At 44.5% G+C, this 21,048-nt stretch overlaps 1 protein-coding gene across 3 annotated transcripts in view; it reads right to left on the reverse strand.

The window, feature by feature from the left end:
* The window catches only part of FREM3 (FRAS1 related extracellular matrix 3), a 345,523-nt gene that overhangs the window by 318,111 nt on the left and 6,364 nt on the right, over window positions 1–21,048 (reverse strand). For all 3 annotated transcript variants that reach the window (XM_029599602.1, XM_029599686.1, XM_029599769.1), the window contains exon 2: window positions 19,048–19,137. In XM_029599602.1, coding sequence (XP_029455462.1) covers window positions 19,048–19,137 — 90 coding nt within the window. The remainder of the gene's footprint in view (window positions 1–19,047; window positions 19,138–21,048) is intronic.

Here is a 21,048-nt window from a genome sequence, read left to right on the forward strand (position 1 = left end):
GCTGAGGTTGCCATCCTCTCTTCGAGTCCACAATGTTTTCCACGTATCCTTGCTTAAGCCCGTAGTCCTCTCTCGCTATCAACGCAAACCTCCGGATCCTTCTTCTACCACCATCGACGATGACCCCACTTACCAGGTACGCGAGGTCCTGGACGTCCGCTTCTACAACCGCAGGTGGGAATATCTACTCGCATGGGAAGGTTGCGGCGATGAGGACAACACCTGGGAACCCAGCCGCAACATCCTGGACAAGTCCTTGTTGCAGCAGTTCCATCGTGACCACCCGGACAAGCCCGGTCCTCTCAAGAGGGGCCGTGAAGGGGGGGTACTGTTGCGGTCTCTACCGCTTCCCTCCGCTTAGGGCTCAAACCCGCCTACCTCCGCTTCAGGAATCACCGCGTTCCGCCCGCTCTGGACCCCGGGGGCTTCTCTCACTCCACGTGGCGGCCGCCATTACGTGCCTGCTTCTTGTCAGTCTCGCGCGCGAGCGAGGACGCCCGTCTTGAGCGCTCAACTCCCGGAAGCCTGGCTCCGCCCATGCTGCTGACGTCACGCCCAAGCCCCGATATAACCGGCGCTCAAACTCTCTCTCATCGCCTTGCAACGAGGTTCACAACTCCATAGTTGTTCTTAGTTGCGTTCCTGGTGATCTCCACGTTTCCTGCTTCTGACTCCGGTCTGCTTCCGACTCCGCTTCAGCCTGCTGCCTACCTCTGACTCCGGTTAGCTACCGACTTCGCTTCAGCCTACAGCCTGCTTCAGCCTCCGGTTTGCTACCGACTTCGCTTCAGCCTACAGCCTGCTTCAGCCTCCGGTTAGCTACCGACTTCGCTTCAGCCTACAGCCTGCTTCAGCCTCCGGTTTGCTACAGACTCCGCTGCCGCCCGCTGCCCTGCCTTCAGCCGGCCCTCGGCCCTGTACAGCCAGCCCCTTGCTTCCCGGGTACCTTGGACTTCCTATCCTTCCTGTTTGCTCTGGTCCCGGTCTAAGCCTATCTCAGCCCCTGGACTTTCTGCCTCTATTCCAAGTCCCGAGGTCCCAGCGCCCTACGGGCTCCTCCCGGGGGGTTCCTGGTTCCCGGGTGAACACCTCCTGCTTGTGGCTCCGCCTCCCGGCCTACCCTGTCACCCTAGGTGGGCCGGCCCAAGGGTCCACTATCTCGCCAGCAGTGTCCAACTGCAACAACAATAGTTACATTGTATAGTCCTCATTTTGGAAATTTGGTGGTTAACACCTGAGGTAATACCAATTTACTAATTTATCTTGTTGCCAATTATGTAATTAGGAAGACTCTACAGAAATACAAACCTAGGGGTGGGTGGGTAGAGGGGTAGGGTGGAAGGAAGTTAAACAGTTAACCCTTGGCCAGGGTTGTTTCCTGGACACTGTATCTGCTGCTTTTGAACAGACCTTCCCCCAGGTAAGGCTAGCTAGTGTAAGCTTTTCCTCTGGTTATCCCTAAGAAGATGGACTTCTGTCTGTCTCCTTCAATGTCCAAGCAGACTGAAGAGGAGTTAATTTCCTCCTGCTATGCACTAAGTCTGTTGCCAATAGCTGTTAACCACTCCCATTTCTTTGTAGTTTTCTTTTTTGATTAGACAAACAGCACTTTAAAACAGCAATAACATATAACTAGAAAAATATACAGATAATATTAGCACTACCCAAAAACAGTAAATTTCTATAATAAGGATGAAATAAAGTTTAAATTCCTTAGCTTTGCCCAAGGAGAGGGACTTCTGTCTGTCTCCTTCAATGTCCAAGCAGACTGAAGGAAGATGGTACGTAGGCAGTCGGGGCCCCAGCCAAGCTCCGAAGAAAGGGTCCGGAAAATGGCGAATTCGGCCAATGTCCTTGAACCTTGGTGTAGTTGAAGCAGCTTAGGTCCGGCGGAAACCTCCTGAGTGGGATCACCGAAGCTCCCAGAAGTCTCTTAGATTACTTAGAACAGGATCGTCCCATTCCCACAGGGGAGAAGCCCACTCTAGGGCCTTCCCTTCGAGGAGAGCAAGAATGAAGGTGGTCTTGGTAATGTCTTAGGGAAAAAGGGCCAACTGCAGGCGGAAGTGCATGTTGCACTGGTTGATGAAACCCCTGCAGGCCCGGGGTTCCCCAGAGAAAAGTGGCGGTGTAGGCAGGCGGATTACTGAACGGCCCCCGAAAGCCACAGGCGGGGATGGCAGAGTGGGGTTCATGGGCCCTAACGCCTCGAAGCATTGGTTCAGGCCCTCCACTGCAGAGACAAGGGCATCCAGGCTCTTTTGCTGGTCCATCAGACGCTGGGCCATTTGCAGAATGGCCTGGCGGGCGGATGCCTCCACCGGGTTCATGGACTTGGCAATCTGTTATGCTCAGGTTTGTGAACCCTTGGACCGACAGGAGGATGGTACACCTTAGGAGGTGGATCCATAGGTTCTCCCATCGGGTGGCGAGGCGGAACAGATGATGCGACCAGCTGATCCTTGGCACTGGAGACTGAGGTGGCTGTGGAGGCAGATGAGGAGTCGTGACTTCGAGGAGACGAACTGTGTCTTCACCACTGGAAGCCCACGGTACCCCCGGGAGGAGCCCATAGGGACCCGGGCCGCTGGGACTTAGGTGGACCTTTGAGAGGTCAAGGAGTCGTGAGGTCGGTGCAAGGGCTAACTGGAGCTTCACCTCTGGAAGCCTGCGGTCCCCCCGGGAGGAACCCGGAGGGACCCAGGCCGCTGGGACTTAGGTGGGCCCTTGGAAACGATGGTCCAGAAGAAGTCCAAGGTCAAGTGCCAGAGAGTCGACGCTTACCAGTCCGAGGTCACACACCAAGGGATCACCGCTTGCCAATCCGAAGTCACACAACAGGAATCACCACTTGCCAATCCGAAGTCAGGAACCAGGAATCACTAAGACGAGACAGGAAACCAAGAAACAAGGATCCAAAGCACAAGAAGACTCACCGAAGCAAGCAGACTCAAACAAAGCTACCAGGAGACGTTGCCAAGTCAGCGAATGAGCAGAGGAAGTCTCCTTATATACACTTCCTCTGCTCTGGCTCATTGAACACAGGTGCAGGCACTTAAAGGGACGAGGTCCCTTTAAATCCAGTGAGGAGGCGCGGCCTCGCGCCTAAGATGGCGGCGGCCATCTTGGATTCCCGACCGCGGAGGAAGGCTGCCTGACACCGCCAGGGAGGAGCAGGGACGGCTCCCAACCCTGCGGTCACCCCGGGGACCCATGCTGATGCACGGGAACGAAGGGCACCTGATTCAGCCGCCTCCCCCATCGCTGCCGCGGCGGCCTGCTGTCAGCATTCGGGAAGGGGGCCATGGCCGCAGGCGTCCGCGAAACACAACACTTCTTTGTGTAAGTAGCACTGAAAAGTGCTATTCTAGGACCTGCATGAAGATGCGTGAAAAGGCAAAAAGAAAAACACTCAAATTAAGAAAGAGGGTAATCTTCTGTGCAGCTGCGTGGACAAAAAGACTGGAAAGGCTCACAAGACAGTGCTCACACAGGAACTCCTATGCATTCTTAGTAGAGTTAAAACTCTACTGAGCTAGAGAGAAGTGCCTATTGGCGCAATCAGATGTCATCACCTATGTGGCATGACTAATTTAGCCCTGCTTGTCAATGGAGAAGAGCATTAGTGGCTTCTTTTTTTTTTTTTTACACAATACACTATTAAGGAATCTTTATCAATACAATTCAAATATAGCTATTTATAATCTTCAAAATGTTTTGTCCATCTTGAATGTGTTACATTTCCCATATTCTGAGTAATTAAAAACCAAGTACAGAATGGCTATAATTTCGATGAGACTATGCAAATGCCTGAACATGTCTAATCACCTCCAGTGTTCTGCCTGAATCTTTAAACCTCCTCTTCTCCTGTCTTACTTTCATCACTCTCTGACTTGTGACATGAAAAAAATGCTCCAAGATAGTACCCACAGGGATGTCAAAAGGCCAAGGTTCATAAAAACTGGGCAAAGGTGAAGCTTCAGGTGGAACAGAATCATTTGACCACAAATCAGAAAAAAATACATGTAAGTTTTGTTCAGTGTTTTTAACATTTTACTGGCATTTTGCATGGAAGGCAGCTGGAAGGCATATCCACCTCCTCAAACATCATGTGAAATATAGTCCGACACTTAGTAACCATTGGAAGCTTTCAACTTACCATTCATGGGTCTTCCTGAAACAACAGAATGATGAGTCACTACCTCACTCTACTCCCATTCCCCATCTAGCCACACTCTCTCTCATTCTCTCTTTCTTGTACAACGCTAATAACTTCAGAAACACTATCCAACTAAATACAACTATTTGCTACAGATTTACTTATAACTCAGTCACAGTACAGTCATTGTTCTATGGATAATCTCTTAAGAGCAAAGCCCGTCAACTGCTCTGATTCCTGCCACAGCAAAATATACCTCTTCCCATCAATCTGGCATATCTAAAAGTCAGCGCTTAGATAACACCAATCTCAATAGAAAATTACCACTTAAACACTGAGAATCAAAGTGAGTAGAAATAGGCTTTTATTAGATACCATGTCTAATTTTTACAAGAACTTGAAGGTCAATGTTTGAATAATTGACACATTAAATGTTTAAATGTTTAAATAAATAATATTGACATCTGATCTGTTTCCATTACAGTTATAGTTAATTCAAACAGTCTCCTATAGATTTAGAATGTTATAGGGTATGAGATTGAAAGAAGTGAGGTTCAAACAGATGGTTTGTAACTACAATAAAGGGACTCAAAGAAATATGTATGCTTTACCTTGCATCTCATGGGGCAGCTAGGATTTCCTTCTTTTATTTTTTATGCTTTTCCTTTCCTTTTATATTGATTGCCTTGGACTCGCAACCTAATACATGCATTCCTTTGAAAAGGTGGTATCATAGTGTGAAATCATTACTTTTAAAACTTCAAGACTTTTTTTTGTAATGACTTGAAACAATCTATGGAGGACTCAAATACTGAAGCTGAAAGGGATTTCTGTTGACAGCCAGAAGGTTCTGCTGCAGACACCTTTGGGAAGCCCAGTTTGTATCTGTCTTATTACAAACACTGACGAGGCTTCACCCGTCATAATATTTTTCTATTTTACATACCTCAGGCAGCATTTAGATGGGATTGCTATGACTGCCTGGTGATTCCTTTATTTCACTATTCTCCTTTGGTCAGGGTTGTCAAGTGCAGGGATCAGCAACTCTGGTTCCAAGATCTGCAAATAGGTCTGGCTTTCAGGATATCTGAACTGGATATTTATCAGATATATCTGCATACATTCCATATAAAAGTCCGGTTAACTTATTTATGAAAACCAGAACCTTGAACAGACCTCAAAGATCAGAGCTGCCTATCCCTGAGATAATGGTTCTGCCAGAGGCCTCGACTCATGGCCCCTTGATCAAAGGAAGAACTCCTTTCTCATGCCTAACAGTAAAGAACACCATTGATAAAACATTTTCTATAATTTTGAACAGACACCTACATTAAAGGGAACATTATGGAGGTCCATATTCAGACTAGGGTTGCCAACTGGCACTAAATTTTCAGGACAGGTTGAACCAGCCTTGCTTTTACTCACCTGCACGCAGGTACTTATAGTCTTGCTGTTCTTAGGGAATGCAATAGGGAAATCAGAATAAATCCCAGGATGCAATGGGGTAAAACCAGGACTGGTTCAACATGTCCTGAAAATCTGAAGCCAGTTGGCAACCCTAATTCAGACACAGTCCAGCTTGCAAAGTTAGCCAGATAAACTTATCAGGCTAACTTTGGAGGTATAATCAATAGTGAAACCACACTACTGTATATAGCCTGATTACGTTAGGACAGATCTTTGGCCCAATCAGACTTAGCCGGCTAAGTTATCCAGCTAACTCTAAATATTGGAGTTAGCCGGTTAACATAGCTGACTAACTCAACTCCTCCCAGTTATGCCCTCAGAATGCCCCTAACTTATCCAACTAAATTCTAGCTTCCTAACTTATTAGGCGGCTAGAATTTAGCTGGAAATATGCCCAAATATTAATTTAGCTGGCTAAATTCTGAGTTAGCTATCTAAATGCTTTTGAATATGGACCTCATTAAGTCTAATTAGCAAGATTATAAACATGAATTTATTGGCCATAACTTGCTGACAGGATAATGACTGGAAACCTTTTAGTTCATTCAGTAAAGCCATAAACAGCTGCTCTAGCGAAATTGTCTGGCCCACCTCATTGACAGCTTTCATGGAAATCTGTTTTATGGGATAAGCACAGAGGATGCCTAGTTGTGAACCCATGAAGGGAAAGCCAGAGATCAACTGTAGTCTAGGCACTGCACCAGGAATAAATCTGAGCAGCTTAGAAGGGCCTTGCAGTTCTTATCTGCTATCATAGCCTATGTTTCTCAACACTTAGGAGGCAATAAAAAGATTATCCATGTTTATCCATATAAAAACACAGTCCGATTATTTCCCCCTCTCAATGTGTCCTGCTTCACAAAAGTGGTAGCAGAGAGGAGGCTGGAAACTACAGGCCGGTTAGCCTCACCTCAGTGGTGAGAAAATGAGACTCTGCTGAAGGAAAGGATAGTGAACTATTTAAAATCTGGTGGGTTGTTGGACCCCAGGCAGAATGGATTCACCAGGGGAAGATCCTGCCAGACAAATCTAATTAACTTTTTTGCTTGGGTGATGAGAGAACTGGATCAAGGAAGAGTGCTCGTTGTGATTTATTTAGATTTCAGCAAAGCTTTTGATACAGTCCTGCATAGAAGGCTCATGAATAATATGAGAAGCTTGTGTAGGCACCAAGGTTGTGGAGTGTATTATTAACTGGTTGACTGACAGGAAACAATGTGTAATGGTAAATGGAACCCGCTCTATGAGAAAATGGTGTTAAGTGGAGTGCCTCAAGGATTGGTTTTGGGACCACTTCTATTCAATATCTTTGTGAGCGACACTGCGGAGGGGTTAGAAGGAAAAGTTTGCCTTATTGCGGATGATACTAAGGTCTGCAACAGAGTGGACATGCTTGAAGGAGTAGAGAGAATGAAAAGTGATTTAAGAAAAATTGAAGAGTAGTCGAAGATTTAGCAGCTGTGATTCAATGCCAAAAAGTGCACCTGGGGTGCAGAAATCCAAAAGAGCTGTATGTGATAGGGGATGAAAGACTAGACTGCATGGACCAGGAGAGGGACCTTGGGGTGATTGTGTCTGGAAGGTTGCAAAGTAATGTGACAAGGTGGTAACTAAAGCCAGAAAGATGCCGGACTGCATTGAGAGAGGTATTACTAGCAGGAAAAGGGAAGTGATAATGCCCTTGTACAGATCCTTGGTGAGGCCTACCTGGAGTACTGTGTTCAATTCTGGAGAGTGTATCTCAAAAAGGATAGAGACAGGATGGAAACTGTCAAGAGAAGATGACCAAAACACTGTGGAGTCTGTTTCAGAAAACCTATGAGAGGCTGAAAGATCTGAATATGTATATCCTGGAACAGAGGAGGTGCAGGGAAGATTTGATACAGACCTTCAGATACCTGACAGGTATCAACGATGTACAAACTTCAAACCTTTTTCGCTGGAAAGGAAAGAGCAGAAAGCATGGGGGTAACCTGCTCGGATTGGCAGTTACTACCCTTAACAAAACACTGGTAGGAGTGGCAGTTACTATCATAAGCAAATTGCTAGGTAGACTAGATGGACCATTTGTTCTTTTTCTGCTGTCATCATTATGTAAAGCAGCTGGCATGAATCAACCCTGATATAACTAATAGTCTTAATACAATATGTTCCAGTTGTTTGCTGCAGTACTACACAGTCTTTCACCAGATTGAGGCAAGCATGTTGACTCCTGATGCCAGTGTATGCAGGAATGCAAAAATTCAGAGAAAGAAGATATGGAATGAAGTAGAGATTTAAATTACTTCTTGCACCTTTTCATAAATTTTGGCCATCCAAATTGCTTATGGATTCTGCAACCCATCCCTCCATACACACAGTCAGGTATTCAGTGCTCATGGCACTATAACCCTATATAAAAGGCAGGAAGAGAAAGATCAATGCAAAAAGGGAGGCCCAACATGAAGAATTGTCACTGTCTTTCCAATCCATACTTGGAAACTTCAGCCATCTTACCCAGAAGCTTTTTGGGAGAACCAATAAAGTTCAAATAAGTGGAAAACTATTCATTGAAAATAGTCCCAAATTATCTCCTATCACACCCAACAGGATAATCAGAACACAAGACTCTTTGCTAATCTATCTGAATAATAGTTACTGGATGCTCCGAGGCATCAGTTCAGTACACAGCACTATCCAAGAGGCTGCAAAGTAATCATTTTTAAGGACTCCATTTCTTCCTGCCAGTTTCTTTCCAGCTGGCTCATGCTCAACTTTTTTCTTCCTTTCATCACTATCGGAGGAAGTTCAGAGCAAAAGCCCTATGCAGCCCGTCAACTGATTACTCTACTGGCTCTTAAAAGAGTAGACCATGCCAGCTGTAATGTTGCCAGGGTTACAATGTGCCAACACTGAAGCATGATCACTGTGGGTTTTCTTTTTTGTTTAATTACTAAACAGTGAGCTCTTCTGCTTGCACATAACTCAATATGATCCTGAGGCTGAATGGAACACCTTATACTTGCAATCTTAAGCTAGAAAGGAAATTCTCTAATTGCTGTTTCCTTCCTTCGGCATATGCTTCAGCAGTTCAGGCACTGCTGTCATATGTCTGCACAGATTATGGTCTCAAATTATTCTCCTGCTTGTAAATCGTTACCAGCATTTCAGGAAGACCAGAATCAGCACATGATGATCTTCACCAGCACATTCGCAGATATCTTCATTTGAGATCAAACCAATTTTCAGAGTCCTTTCTTTGAAAATGAATTACCTGAAAAATAGTAAAACTACTTTCTCCTTTTTTTTCCTGTACTTTCTTTCTAATTAGCAGCAGTTAGCTTCATCTGTAGCATGTGTCTCTTTTCATCTGCTATAACATTCCTGTTCCTGGGTATGAAAACAACGTGGATGAAATTTTTTCTCCAAATCAAGAAGATCACACCTGTGACCTGAGACTAGAACTGCAAGCCTTATGGAGGCCAGTCTTGAAAACCTGACTGACTGCTTATGAAAGGAACGCCTCACATCAATTCAATCTATAATCTACAATTCTTAACATCTGAAGAATAAGCCAATCTAGTTACAAAAGCTCAGGTACTGTTTATTACCCCAGATTTTTGCCGGTTCAACAAAAAGTTATCAAGACCTACAAAGATTCCAGTTTCCCCCAGACCCAACACAGACCTGGCAGGCAGCACATCCCGCTGACAGCCATAGAAAAGAAAGACGCTCACTGGCAGCTGAAGAAAAGCCCTGCAGAGACAGGAAGGCCCTAAGAATCAGTAAGTGAAAGGGGTTGTGTTTGAAAGACCCTGTGTATGTGCGTCTATATGTGAGAAAGAGAGAGCGTGGGTGGGTGGGTGCATGTGAGAGTGGGTGGGTATGTGCATGTGTGTGTGAAAGAGGGTGAGGATTTGTGAGAGAGACAGTATGCATGTGTGTGTGTGAAGAGAGTGGGTGAGTGCATGCATATATGTTTGTGTAAGAGAGAGCATGGATGGATGTTTGCACAAGTGTTGTGAGTGAGAAGAGAGTGGGTAGAGGTGTGTGTGTGAGAGAGAAAGAGTTGTGAATCTGTGCATGTGTCTGAGAAAGACAGAGAGAGAGAGCACAAGTGGGTGTGTGTGTGTGAGAGAGAGCATGGATGGATGTGTGCAAATATTTGTACAAGAGACAGCATGGATGGGTGTGTACGCATATGTATTGCGTATGTGAGAGAGAGAATGAGCATGAATGGGTGTGTGTATGGTGTATGTGTGTGAGAGAGAGGGTGGGTGGGTGTGTGCACGTATGTGTGTGTGTGTGAGAGCATGGGTGAGTGTGCGCTCGTGGGTGTGTGAAAAAGCGAGCCTGGGTGGGTATGTGCGTGTGTGAGAGAGTGAGTTGGTGTGTGCGTATATGTGTATAAGAGACAGCATGGATGGGTGTGTGTTCATGTGTGTGTATGTGTGTGAGAGAGAGTGAGCGTGGGTGAGTGTGTGCACGAGAGAACGAGCATGGCTGGATGTGTGCACGAGTGTGTGTGAGAGAGAGTATAGGTAGGTGGGTGTGAGAGAGAGCATGGGTGGGTATGTGCATGCATAGTTCTCTCTAGTACCCCCTATATAAATCATAGTTCTCTCTAGTACCCCCAAAGAACTATCAGGTCATCTATGAATCCTTGGCAGTCTAAAAATCAAATACCCAGCCTTACAATCAAAACCTTGGCAGTCTAAAAATCAAATACCCAGTCTTAAAAATCAAATACCCAGCCTTATACCTATCACCCATTTCCTTAGCCAACATTTGGCTCCGTAGCATTTACGTTATGTTATTAACCCCATATATCTGTATCCAAGTTCCTGCTACCTGTTCATTGTAAGACATTAACTTGTCAATGTTTCTGTTTAGAATGTAAACCGAATTGATCAGTAACTCTGTTATTGGAAAGTCGGTATATAAAAGTGCTAAATAAATAAAATAAATAAATAAATAAATGTGTGAGAGAGAGAAAGACTAGGTATATGTTGCGACCGTCACTGCCCGACGTCTCCACTCTGCCCACCTTACCTCTTTTGCGACTCCCTCTTTGGTTGATGGAAGTTTGGCTGCCGCGGCGTCATCTTGCCATTCTCCTCTGGCGTCCCCGGACCGGCTAGACACTACCTTCCACCATGTTCTCCTGAAGCCTAAGGGCGCGCGGCGCGGCCCCGACTCAAGTACCAGCTGTGGCGTGAACCTCAGGGGCGACCCCCTGAGATGACATCATCCTCACCGGATACTTAAGGTCTTTCGTTTTGCTAGCTATTCGAGTTAGCAAAGGTTACCTTTACCTATCTTCCTCCAGGTATCGCTGCGGATGGGATTCGCTCTCCGCATACCTTGCTACTCTGCCTCCTCGGACTTTACCAGGGGTATCCGCTCCTCGGGGGCCTCGCTCTCTCTCTCTTACTTTTCAGGTCGCAGTCTGGAACCGGTACTCGCTCCTCGAGGGCCCACGTTCCCGGACCTGCTACCGAATACAACTTCTGCCAGGAAGTCACCGCTGCCTACAACACCAGTGAGTTACCATCTCTCTCTCAGAGCTTCCCTGGAACCAGGAACTCGCTCCTCGAGGGCCTACTTCATTCCAGCCCCTGGGCTGCTTCAAGAGACTACAGCGTGAGTGTTACCATCAAGGTTCTGTTCCTGAACTCTGCATACTCTGCCTACTCACTATATTCAGTTTCTCTACAGCTCAGCCATCCTGGGATCGCTGTTCCAGTGCCTGAGGGACTACAGCCCAGCCGGGCTCTTCCAGCTCACTACTGTCACCTCTGGTGGTTCACTATACAGTTTAATAAAAGATCTAGTGTGTGTCTGTCTCCTAACTCTGAGCCTGACCGGTAGCCCCTCTCGGGATCTTCCCCCATGAGCGTGATCATCTGCCACCGGCCCAAGGATCCACCCACAATTATCACAAATAATATCAGATTGCTAACTCCATGGATCCGGCACAGCTCAATGCCTTGCAGGCCATACCGGGCCTGACCCTGCGCATTTCGGAGCAGCAAGATGCCTTGGAGAAACTTACTTCAGCGTTTCATCAGCTACACACACAGAAGGTTCAAGGCACAGCTTCCAGCCATGAAGGTCAGATACAGGAGGTAACCTTAAAGACTGCTGTACCACTGGTGGCTCCAATTCGTTTTTCCGGAGAAATTCAGAAAACCCGGGGCTTTTTAAACCAGTGCAGAATGCATTTTGCCTTACAGCCATCTTTATTCCCTACGGCTCTCTCCAAGACTACCTACATCCTTTCCTTGTCTTGGGCATCTAACTTGTGGGAACGCAAGGACCCCATTTTGCAGGACTTAGAAGGATTTATGGACTTATTTAAATCCATTTTCGATGACCCTGCTCGAACTTCTGTCGCCGGTTCTGCTTTGGTTGAATTGAAGCAAGGCAACAGATCATTGGCTGAATTTGCCATAAAGTTCAAAACTCTTGCGGCAGAACTCTGCTGGGAGCCCAAATGTCTCAAGACTCTCTTTTTCAGAGGCCTGGATAACCGTTTAAAGGACGAGCTGGCTGCTCGTGAAACTCCTGATTCGCTGGTTGAATTAGTAGCCTTGGCCACTCGGATTGATCACCGGCTCCGGGACAAGGTGAAGCAACTCCGGCCTAAGGTGTTACCTGGGTTGAAACAGGCTAGTGCTATACCTGCACCTCAGATGGTTCCAGTAATCCCTGCTGCTGATAAAGATGAACCAATGCAACTTGGTCATGGACGTTTGACTTCCAAAGAGAGAAGACTTCGGAAGAGGCGTGGCCTTTGCATGTACTGTGGTCAGCCCAGCCATGATGTCTCTACATGCTCCATTCGTCCGGAAAACGGACGGGCCTAGGTCCTGCAGGAGGACTGTTCTTAGGCCTCACTACACCCTCTCCTCCGCTCTCTCTCCCAGTCTCCTTGACCTACGGACCAGTCACGGTTCAGACTCCTACCCTAGTGGATTCAGGGGCAGGAGGCAACTTCATTCTCAGACGTCTAGTGGAATACTTGAGGATTCCCCTCATCAAGTTGAAAGATCCACTACTGTTATCCTCCATTCATGGACAGCTCTTACCGGGCGATGTGACTTGCCAAACCGTACCAGTTACTCTCCGCACCGGAGCTCTCCATATGGAACCATTCTTCTTTGTACTGGAAAGGGCCATGCACCCTATTGTACTGGGGTTACCCTGGTTGCAAGTGCACCAACCCCAATTTGACTGGGCATCCTTGGATCTCTCCTGCTGGGACCCAGAATGTCACGGGAAGTGCCTTAAGGAAATCTCACCTATCATTTGCATGCCTACGACTCCAGTGATGCCAGGACTACTGCCCCAATATGCATCCTTCGGGGATGTATTTTCCAAAGAAGCGGCTGATATTCTTACTCCACATAGGCCCTATGACTGTGCCATAAGACTGAAGCCCAATGCTGAGTCACCGAAAAGACGGGTGTACCCTCTCTCAGCCATTGAGAATAAAGCAATGTCGGAATACATTGAAGAAAATTTCCAGAAGGGCTTTATCAGACCATCAAAGTCGCCAGCCGGCGCAGGCTTTTTCTTTGTGGGGAAGAAGGACGGTACCCTACGTCCATGTATCGATTACTGAGGTCTAAATGAAATCATAATCAAAGACCATTACCCCTTATAACTGGGCCGAATTGCTTTCATGGGCTGAATTCGCCATCTACTCTCATCCAGCAACATCTACTGGATTGTCACCTTTTGAAGTGGTTTTTGGATGTTCCCCAACACCACCACTTCCACTGAAGCTCTCAGTGACGTCCCCAGCAGCTCAATCCACTGCTGATGATATCCATAATCTGTGGGTTCAGATAAAGGACATGCTAATCAAAGCGAGTGACCGTGCTAAGAAGTACTACGATGCGCACTATTCGCAAGCTCCAGTCTTCAAGCCAGGAGACAAGGTCTGGTTGTCTGTGGGTGGATGTGTTTTTGTTTGTGTGAGAGAGTGTGTGTACAAAAGTTCATGAGAGAGCGCATATGCGTGTGTGTGTGTGTGTGAGAGGCAGAGAGTGAGAATGAATGGGTGTGTGCATGCATGTGTACATGCAAGAGAGAGCATGAGTGGGTGTGTGCATGAGAGAAAAAGTGAGTCCGTTTGTGCATGGATGAGTGTGAAAGAGTGTACATGGGTATGTGGGTGTAAGAGAGAACATGGGTTGATGAGTGTATGAGAGAGAGAATGTGGGTAAATGTGTGTGTGTCTGTGTGACAGCAGTGGCGGACTGCAGGAAAATATTAGCCCGGGGGGTATTATTTCAAAATCCCTCATGCACTTTCACTGTTGCACATGTGTCAACAGCTCCCAAAAGCATGTCAAAAGTTGACCCTAGCAGAATTGAGCCAAGATATCTCCAAAATAAATTTCAAATTTTCCTAAATAACTAAGAAGTAGAACACACTCTAGACCAGGGATAAGCAAATAGAACTGCACTTCAAATACCCAATAATTACAACTAAAGATAAGAAATCCCCTGCTTTCCATACCTGGGAACTTTAGATTCCAGTCACCCTGAGATTGTCATGAATTAGTCATTCTTACACAATTCCGTTATATTCTCACACATAGGCTCATTATCCTACTCATTCTCTATTGGACCCCGCCTCCACCAGCATAAACAGGCTCTCACACATAAGCTTAATGGCTCACTCATTTTCTCACACACACTTGTTCACAGGCTTGCTCTTTTTCTCTCGTGCTCATTAGCTCACTCATGCTCTCTCACGCATAAACATGCTTACTGGTTCACTTGCTCTCTCTCAAGCTCTTGGTCATACTCTCGCTCACTCACGCTCTTGTTCAGTATCATGCTTTCACCAAAACACATGCTTACTGGTTCATATGCTCTTCCATGCTATTGTGGGTAGGTATGTGTGTGAGTGAGAGTGTGTGTGTGTATGAGAGAGAGAAAGAGAAAGGGTGTTATGAGAGAAAAAGAGAGGGTGTGTGTGTCTGAAAAAGAGTGTGTGTGTGTGAGAGAGAGAAGGTGTGTATGAAAGAGAGTATGTGTGTTTGTGAGAGAGAGAATGGGTAGATGTGTATGTGAGAGAGATTGTGTGTGTGTGAGTCAGTGTGTTGTATGAGAGCATGTGTGTTTCTGTGTGTGTGAGTGGGGGGGTGTGAGTGGATGTGAGAGAGTAGGTATGTGGGTGAGTGAAAGTGTGTGTGTGTGAAAGAGAATGTATGTGTGTGAGAACGAATGAGTGTGTGTAAGAGAGTGAGTGGGTGTGCATGTGTGTGGGGGAGAGAGTAGATGGGTGTATACATTCATATGTGGGAGAGAAAGAACATGGGTGGGTAGATGTGTGTGTGTGTGGGAGTGAATGTAAGAGAGTGAATGAGAAAGAGGAAAACGTTTGTGTGCCATCCCTCCTCTCTCCCACTAATCCACAACACTCTCAGGGGCACCTGGAAATCAAAGGTTCCTATGTACAGAGAGAAGAATTTTTTTATCCCTATTTGTTTTAATTATTGTGTGGTGTTTTGATGTGTCTGCTGTTTTGAAATATTTTATTGTTTTTTTGGAGAAATTTTGATATTTTGTTCATCAGTTGTTCTGAAATACTTATTCTTTTTATAAGAATGCTTTTACTATTATTGATGTTTTATATTTCTTAATTTTATTTGATGACTTATGAGGAATTGTGATATTTCTATTTTTCCATTGTTGCACTGCATAGTCTGGTTTGTTGCAGTTACCAGTTCAGTTTGTCTGAACTTTATGGTCACTTTAGTCTGTATTGGTGAGAGTCTGTCTATTTTCTGCATCTATGACTGAAGTGAGGGATTCTGCTACTCTTTTTGGTTTGCCTCCCCTCCATACTTAGCTTCCCCCCCACATAAGAACATAAGCTTTGCCATGCTGGGTCAAGCCAAAGGTCCATCAAGCCTAGCATCCTATTTCCAACAGAGGCCAATCCAAGTCACAAGTACCTAGCAGGATTCCTAAGGTAAATAGATTCCATGCTGTTTATCCCAAGGACAAGCAGTGGATTTCCCCAGGTCCTCTTTAATAATAGTTTATGGACTTTTCTTCCAGAAACTTATCCAAACCTTTTTTAAACCCAGCTACACTTACAACTTTTACCACATTCTCTGGCAACAAATTCCAGAATTTAAATAAACATTGATTTAAAAAGTATTTTCTCCTAATTGTCTTAAATGTATCACCTAGTTACTTAATTGCATGTCCCCTAGTCTTCTGAAAGTGTAAACAACCAATTCGTGTTTACTCATTCCAATCCACTCATTATTTTATAGATCTCTATTGTATCTCCCCTAAGCCATCTCTTCTGCAAGATGAACTGCCCTAACCTCTTTAGCCTTTCTTAATAGGGGAATCGTTCCATCCCCTTTATCATTTTGGTTGCCCTTCTCTGTACCTTTTCTAATTCCACTATATCTTTTTGTGATGCGGTGCCCAGAACTTCACACAGTATTCAAGATGAGGTCGCACCATGGAGTGATACAGAGACATTATAATATTATGAATGTAAGTCTTGTGATCTGCTTTAATTAATTTGTATAGGAGGTTAGCAGAATATAAGACTGTATAAACAAACAAACAAACGAATGAATGAATGAATGATTGAAATAAACTTTGGCTCTGATTCACATCATGTGCCTATGGGAAAAGAGTTTGGTAAATGAAGCCCTTGGAAGAAGCAGCAAAGTTGTTTTTTTTTTTAATCCCATCAAATCCATCCCCCCCCCCAGCATCTCTACTACAACTCCACACTGCTTTCTTTTAGGGTGAACTACTGGACACGGTCACAAATTCACTGTATTCTCTCATGAATTCACAGGTCTCCAAAACCTTAATACTCTTATATATAAACACTCTTTTCAGACAGGAGAGAGAGACTGGCTATCCTAACTTACACAACTGAGTTCAGTGGTGCTACTAATACAGGGATGAGGAGAGCTACTGAAATCAATATCTCTTTGCAGTCTTTAGAAATGCACACTACAGACATACTCTTCCCATTTCTCTTTTGTCAGTGATCTCACTGAGCTCCTGTTGCTCCCAAAATAAATGTATTGCCACGATAATCATTTCTACTACTCTATTTTAAGAGACTCCGTGTTACTGATGCCATTATTTTTTTTATTACCAACAGGAAGTGCTAATAAAATAATCCTATTGAGGCCAGCCCGGTGGTTCAGGGTTAGTGCTGTGCACTGCCACAGACAGGGACCTGGGTTTGATTCCTGAGTCAGGTCTTCTGCATCCTAGGCCAGCCGAGGCTGGGGGTGCTCCAGAGGGAGGGAGTCCCAGCCATTGTGCAATGGTAACACCTAGCGGCTGGATTTAAAGCCCATGGTTACAGGGTTCTAGAAGCCTCAGCGCATGGACCCCGGACAAAGCCTGTCACTGTGATGACTGGGCTAAGTGAGCTGAGAGGAGATGTAAAATATGGGAAAACATCCCTGGGTAGCCACAAATGAAGGCCCTATGGTGCCAGATCCCAGCTCTGGTTCTGACTAAGCTGGAAGCTCAAAGGAGCAGGATGATATTTCACTTAGCTGGATATTACTAGTATTCAGCATTATCAAGCCAAATTATAAGGATAAGTCTGACTGTGCCAGAGAGCAGACCTAAAATTATCCAGATAACAAGGACTTTATCCACATATTCAGTCAAACACATAACCGGCTGCATTCTGTGGAATATATGCATAAAATCATCCAGACAACTTTACCTACATAACTTACCCCCTCCATGCACTGCTAAACATGGGACCTCACTCTAAATTAGAGTGTGTGAGTTTAGTTTAGGCATCTCATTAACCACATCTGACCACTCCATCAGAGATGGATTGTGGGCACAGGAAAACTCAGCTATCAAGGATAGCGGTGATAAAGCACAAAAAGTAATGATGCCCAAAGTCTGCCCTCTAATCACTGCACTAAACTCAAATCAGCAGCTGAAGCTCCCCAGAGCTCTGAAAAGTTTGCACATATTCACCTATCATTTAACAACAAGGCCATGTGGGCAAGCACTTAACCAGTATCACTTGTTTACATTATGAAATGTATTTTTCCATAATGGCATTTCAGAAACCACTGTACTGCCAGCAGATAAGCAAACTGAGATCAGAGGTATTCCTATTATTTATTTTATTATTTATTTATTAAAGTGTTTATTTTTTGACCTATAACAAAAATGTGCTAGACGAATTACAATAAAAAGCATAAATAACAAACAGTAACATAAAACAGTCAAACATTTTAAACACATACCCAAGAAACAAAACAGCAAAATTTACTGACAAAACTTGACTGTCTGACTGTCTCTAATTCTTGATACTCAGCAATATCTAAGACATCTCCCACCATATAACCATTCATGCTGACATCCATTCCACGGACCTGATTCACTCATTCTGGATCAATGGGGAAGCAGCTTAGTGAATCAGGCCCCAATCTCATTATTATAAACATTTGTTGTATCAATCTATGGCTAATGGTAAGGGCAGATACCAATAGCACGTCTGCTTCTAATATGTAACTAATGCTTGTCGTTAGTCCTGTAGGGATTAATCACTTCTTGCATAATCCCTGCAGGATTCACACTGCCCCACTGAAACTTTATAGCCCTTGCTCTGTTCAGTAACAGGGATATCTCCCTCAGCTAGCTTTCTGGAGTGCTTTCAAATGACAGTGACAGCAGCTGCTGAGATGCAAGAAATGAATAGTTTCCATGTACAGTAGACTAGGATGTTTATTAATGAAAAAGTTATTATTCTGGGCGTATGTACTTGGTTGAAACTGGAAGTGTAATCAAAGCAGATTCTTAAACAAAGCTGCAAAGCACTTTGTTGATTTGCAAGGCCATACCATTAACATGCGTTTTGTCACAGTCAAAGAAGGGAAGAAATCTGAAGCCCAATTAAGATATGGGCATTAGGCTATTGAAAGATCCACTATGTGCTTGTAAAGCCAAATTAGCCACTTGGTTCTATAAATGCAAATTTTGGCCAGCAGAGCACCCACATTTACATTCAGTCAGGTTTCACATGAGTTTTTAAGCAGTTCAAAAGTGGAATACAAAGTTAGCTGTGCTACAGTGATTACCTGAAGGTGTACAGACCTATTTTAGCCTCGCTCAAGAGGAAGAATGGATGCTCTTAATTATCCTCCATAATCATGGAGGTTACACATACCAAGACACCTGCCTTAGCTCCACAATGGCACCTGGGGGAGCTTGTCAAGGAGCTGGAAAAGGCCCCAGTATCATGGACAAATATCATGTAGAAACAGCATTTTACACCAGAGTCTGTTCATTCTAAGCCATCCTGCATGCTGGCTACGTTGGAGTCCTCCTTTCATGCACAATTATGCATCTCATAAATGGGCACCGACAGACTATTCTCAACCCACATAATAAACTCCTTACCATTGTCTTCAACTGAGAAGTGGAAGGTATCGCTCGTTGCATTCTCACCCTCTTTCAAGACATAGCAGATCTTCATTTCATCAATATCCGCTGAGAAAAAAGCAGTTCGCTATAAGTTACAATGGCAGAGCCTGCGAGTTCATCCAGGGTCCAAATCTGCATGGGTTTCCCCCACAGAAATAGAGTTGGAGAAACCTATGATTAATTGGACCTGTGATACTTTCATTTAGAGCTGAATGCATTTCAACATGTCACTAGTTTAAATTGTTAATTTTAAAGGGGAAGTACCATCTGTACACATTTAACATACTGTGTGCTCTTTATCTTAGCAGAATCTGCAAACAGTGGGGCTTTTTCTGCTAGCCAGATTTTTAAATAATTTGCCCAGTTTTTAAGCCTCAGGAGAAGAATGCTTTTAGCCATCTTCCCGTCTTCTCTCTACCCGCCCCTTTTCGATGGCCCGGCACTTCTGCTCGTACCGGGAGATACATGTGTGGCCGGGCCATTTCTAAAATGCACTCGGCGTGCGCACAGCCTAGCCACACACGTATCTCCCGGACTTTACGCTCACCGGGCTTCGAAAGTGATTTTGTACTTTCCTACTAACCAAATTTTAAGAGGGCAATTTTATAACAACCTGCAGAGGGCTAACGTCTGGGGGTACTTTCTATACAGAGACTTTATCCCAGATTTTTAAAGCAGACTTATGCGCACACACTTTGAAAATATGCGGGCTGTCCTGGTAAACACAGGGTGACATCATGCAGGAAGTTAGAACTGCTTTCAGGCAAGTGTGACTTTCAGTGTGCACAGTTACGCACATACGTTGGTATGCGTGTTACGTGCATTCTCTGCCCCAGACCATCTCTCGCTATACGGGTGAGAATACGTGAGAAATGGTATTTCATGAATACTTTTACACACCTGACCCCCAATTGATTTCAGAAATGTTACTGATGTGCATAAAACAGGGTTTCATATTTGTAAGTTCCTCCTTCACAGGTGCCAAAAGAGATCTACTGTAAGTACAGTGAAACAGCTGCACAAATCCTTACAAGAAAACTATGTAGCTATCACACACAGAGAACATAGTACATAATTAGGGCTTCTATTCTTACATGCTTATAAATTGCAAATTGTTGTGGGTTTTTTTCCAACTAATTAGGGATTCTTTAAGAGTACAAAAAGATCACCATTTATAGGTATTTTCGTGACACAGGTACTATTGCTGGATACCTTTTCTGCCTATATTAAATAAATATATTTGTATAGCTGACAAGTCCTCAGCACAAAAACAGAATAGAGGATCCAAGGCAGAGAAGCGAGAGAAAACTAGGGGAATGTGGTGTTTTTCTGGGATTTATCCAGTAAAAACCTATTTTATTTTATTTTTCATTGGGGGAGTTTTATCTGTGTTTATCAGTTCAAATATAAAATTAGAAGCCCTATACAGGACAATCAAAGCCCCATGTCCTATGACATCTCTCAGTTGGATCCTGCATCAAGAGTTAAGAAATTCTGCAACACAATTTTTTTTTATTAGTAGTATAAAAAAAATCTTTCCATTTTTAAAGTTTCATGTAAAATTAAAAGTTCTCAAAACTTATTCTGTGTGTGCCTAGATAGTTTTGTTTTTTTTTGGGGGGGGGGTTGTTTAAATTCCTTTTTCCATTATCTTTTCACTTTTTCTGTTTTCTTTTACTTTTCATTTTGTTCTTTTATCTCTCCTGTTACCCTATGGTCTCACACCCATCCCAGGGGGACTTCTTTTTTCCATTGCTTCTTTTGTTCATTTCTTCCCTTTCCTCCAACCTCTGTTTCCTTTGAACCTCTGTTTCCCTCTTCCTCCCCTGTAATTTCTCCTACTCTATCACCCAGTGTCTCCTCCCCGATCTCTCTCATCAAGTTAGTACTTACTTCTCATCCCATCATGTTTCCTCTCCTCCATCATGTGCCTGCTCTTCAATGAGTCTCTTCTCCTCCCCCTCTCTCCCACTGTCT

The sequence above is a fragment of the Rhinatrema bivittatum genome, chromosome 1 (assembly GCF_901001135.1).
Source record: "Rhinatrema bivittatum chromosome 1, aRhiBiv1.1, whole genome shotgun sequence".
NCBI classification, from domain to species: domain Eukaryota; kingdom Metazoa; phylum Chordata; class Amphibia; order Gymnophiona; family Rhinatrematidae; genus Rhinatrema; species Rhinatrema bivittatum.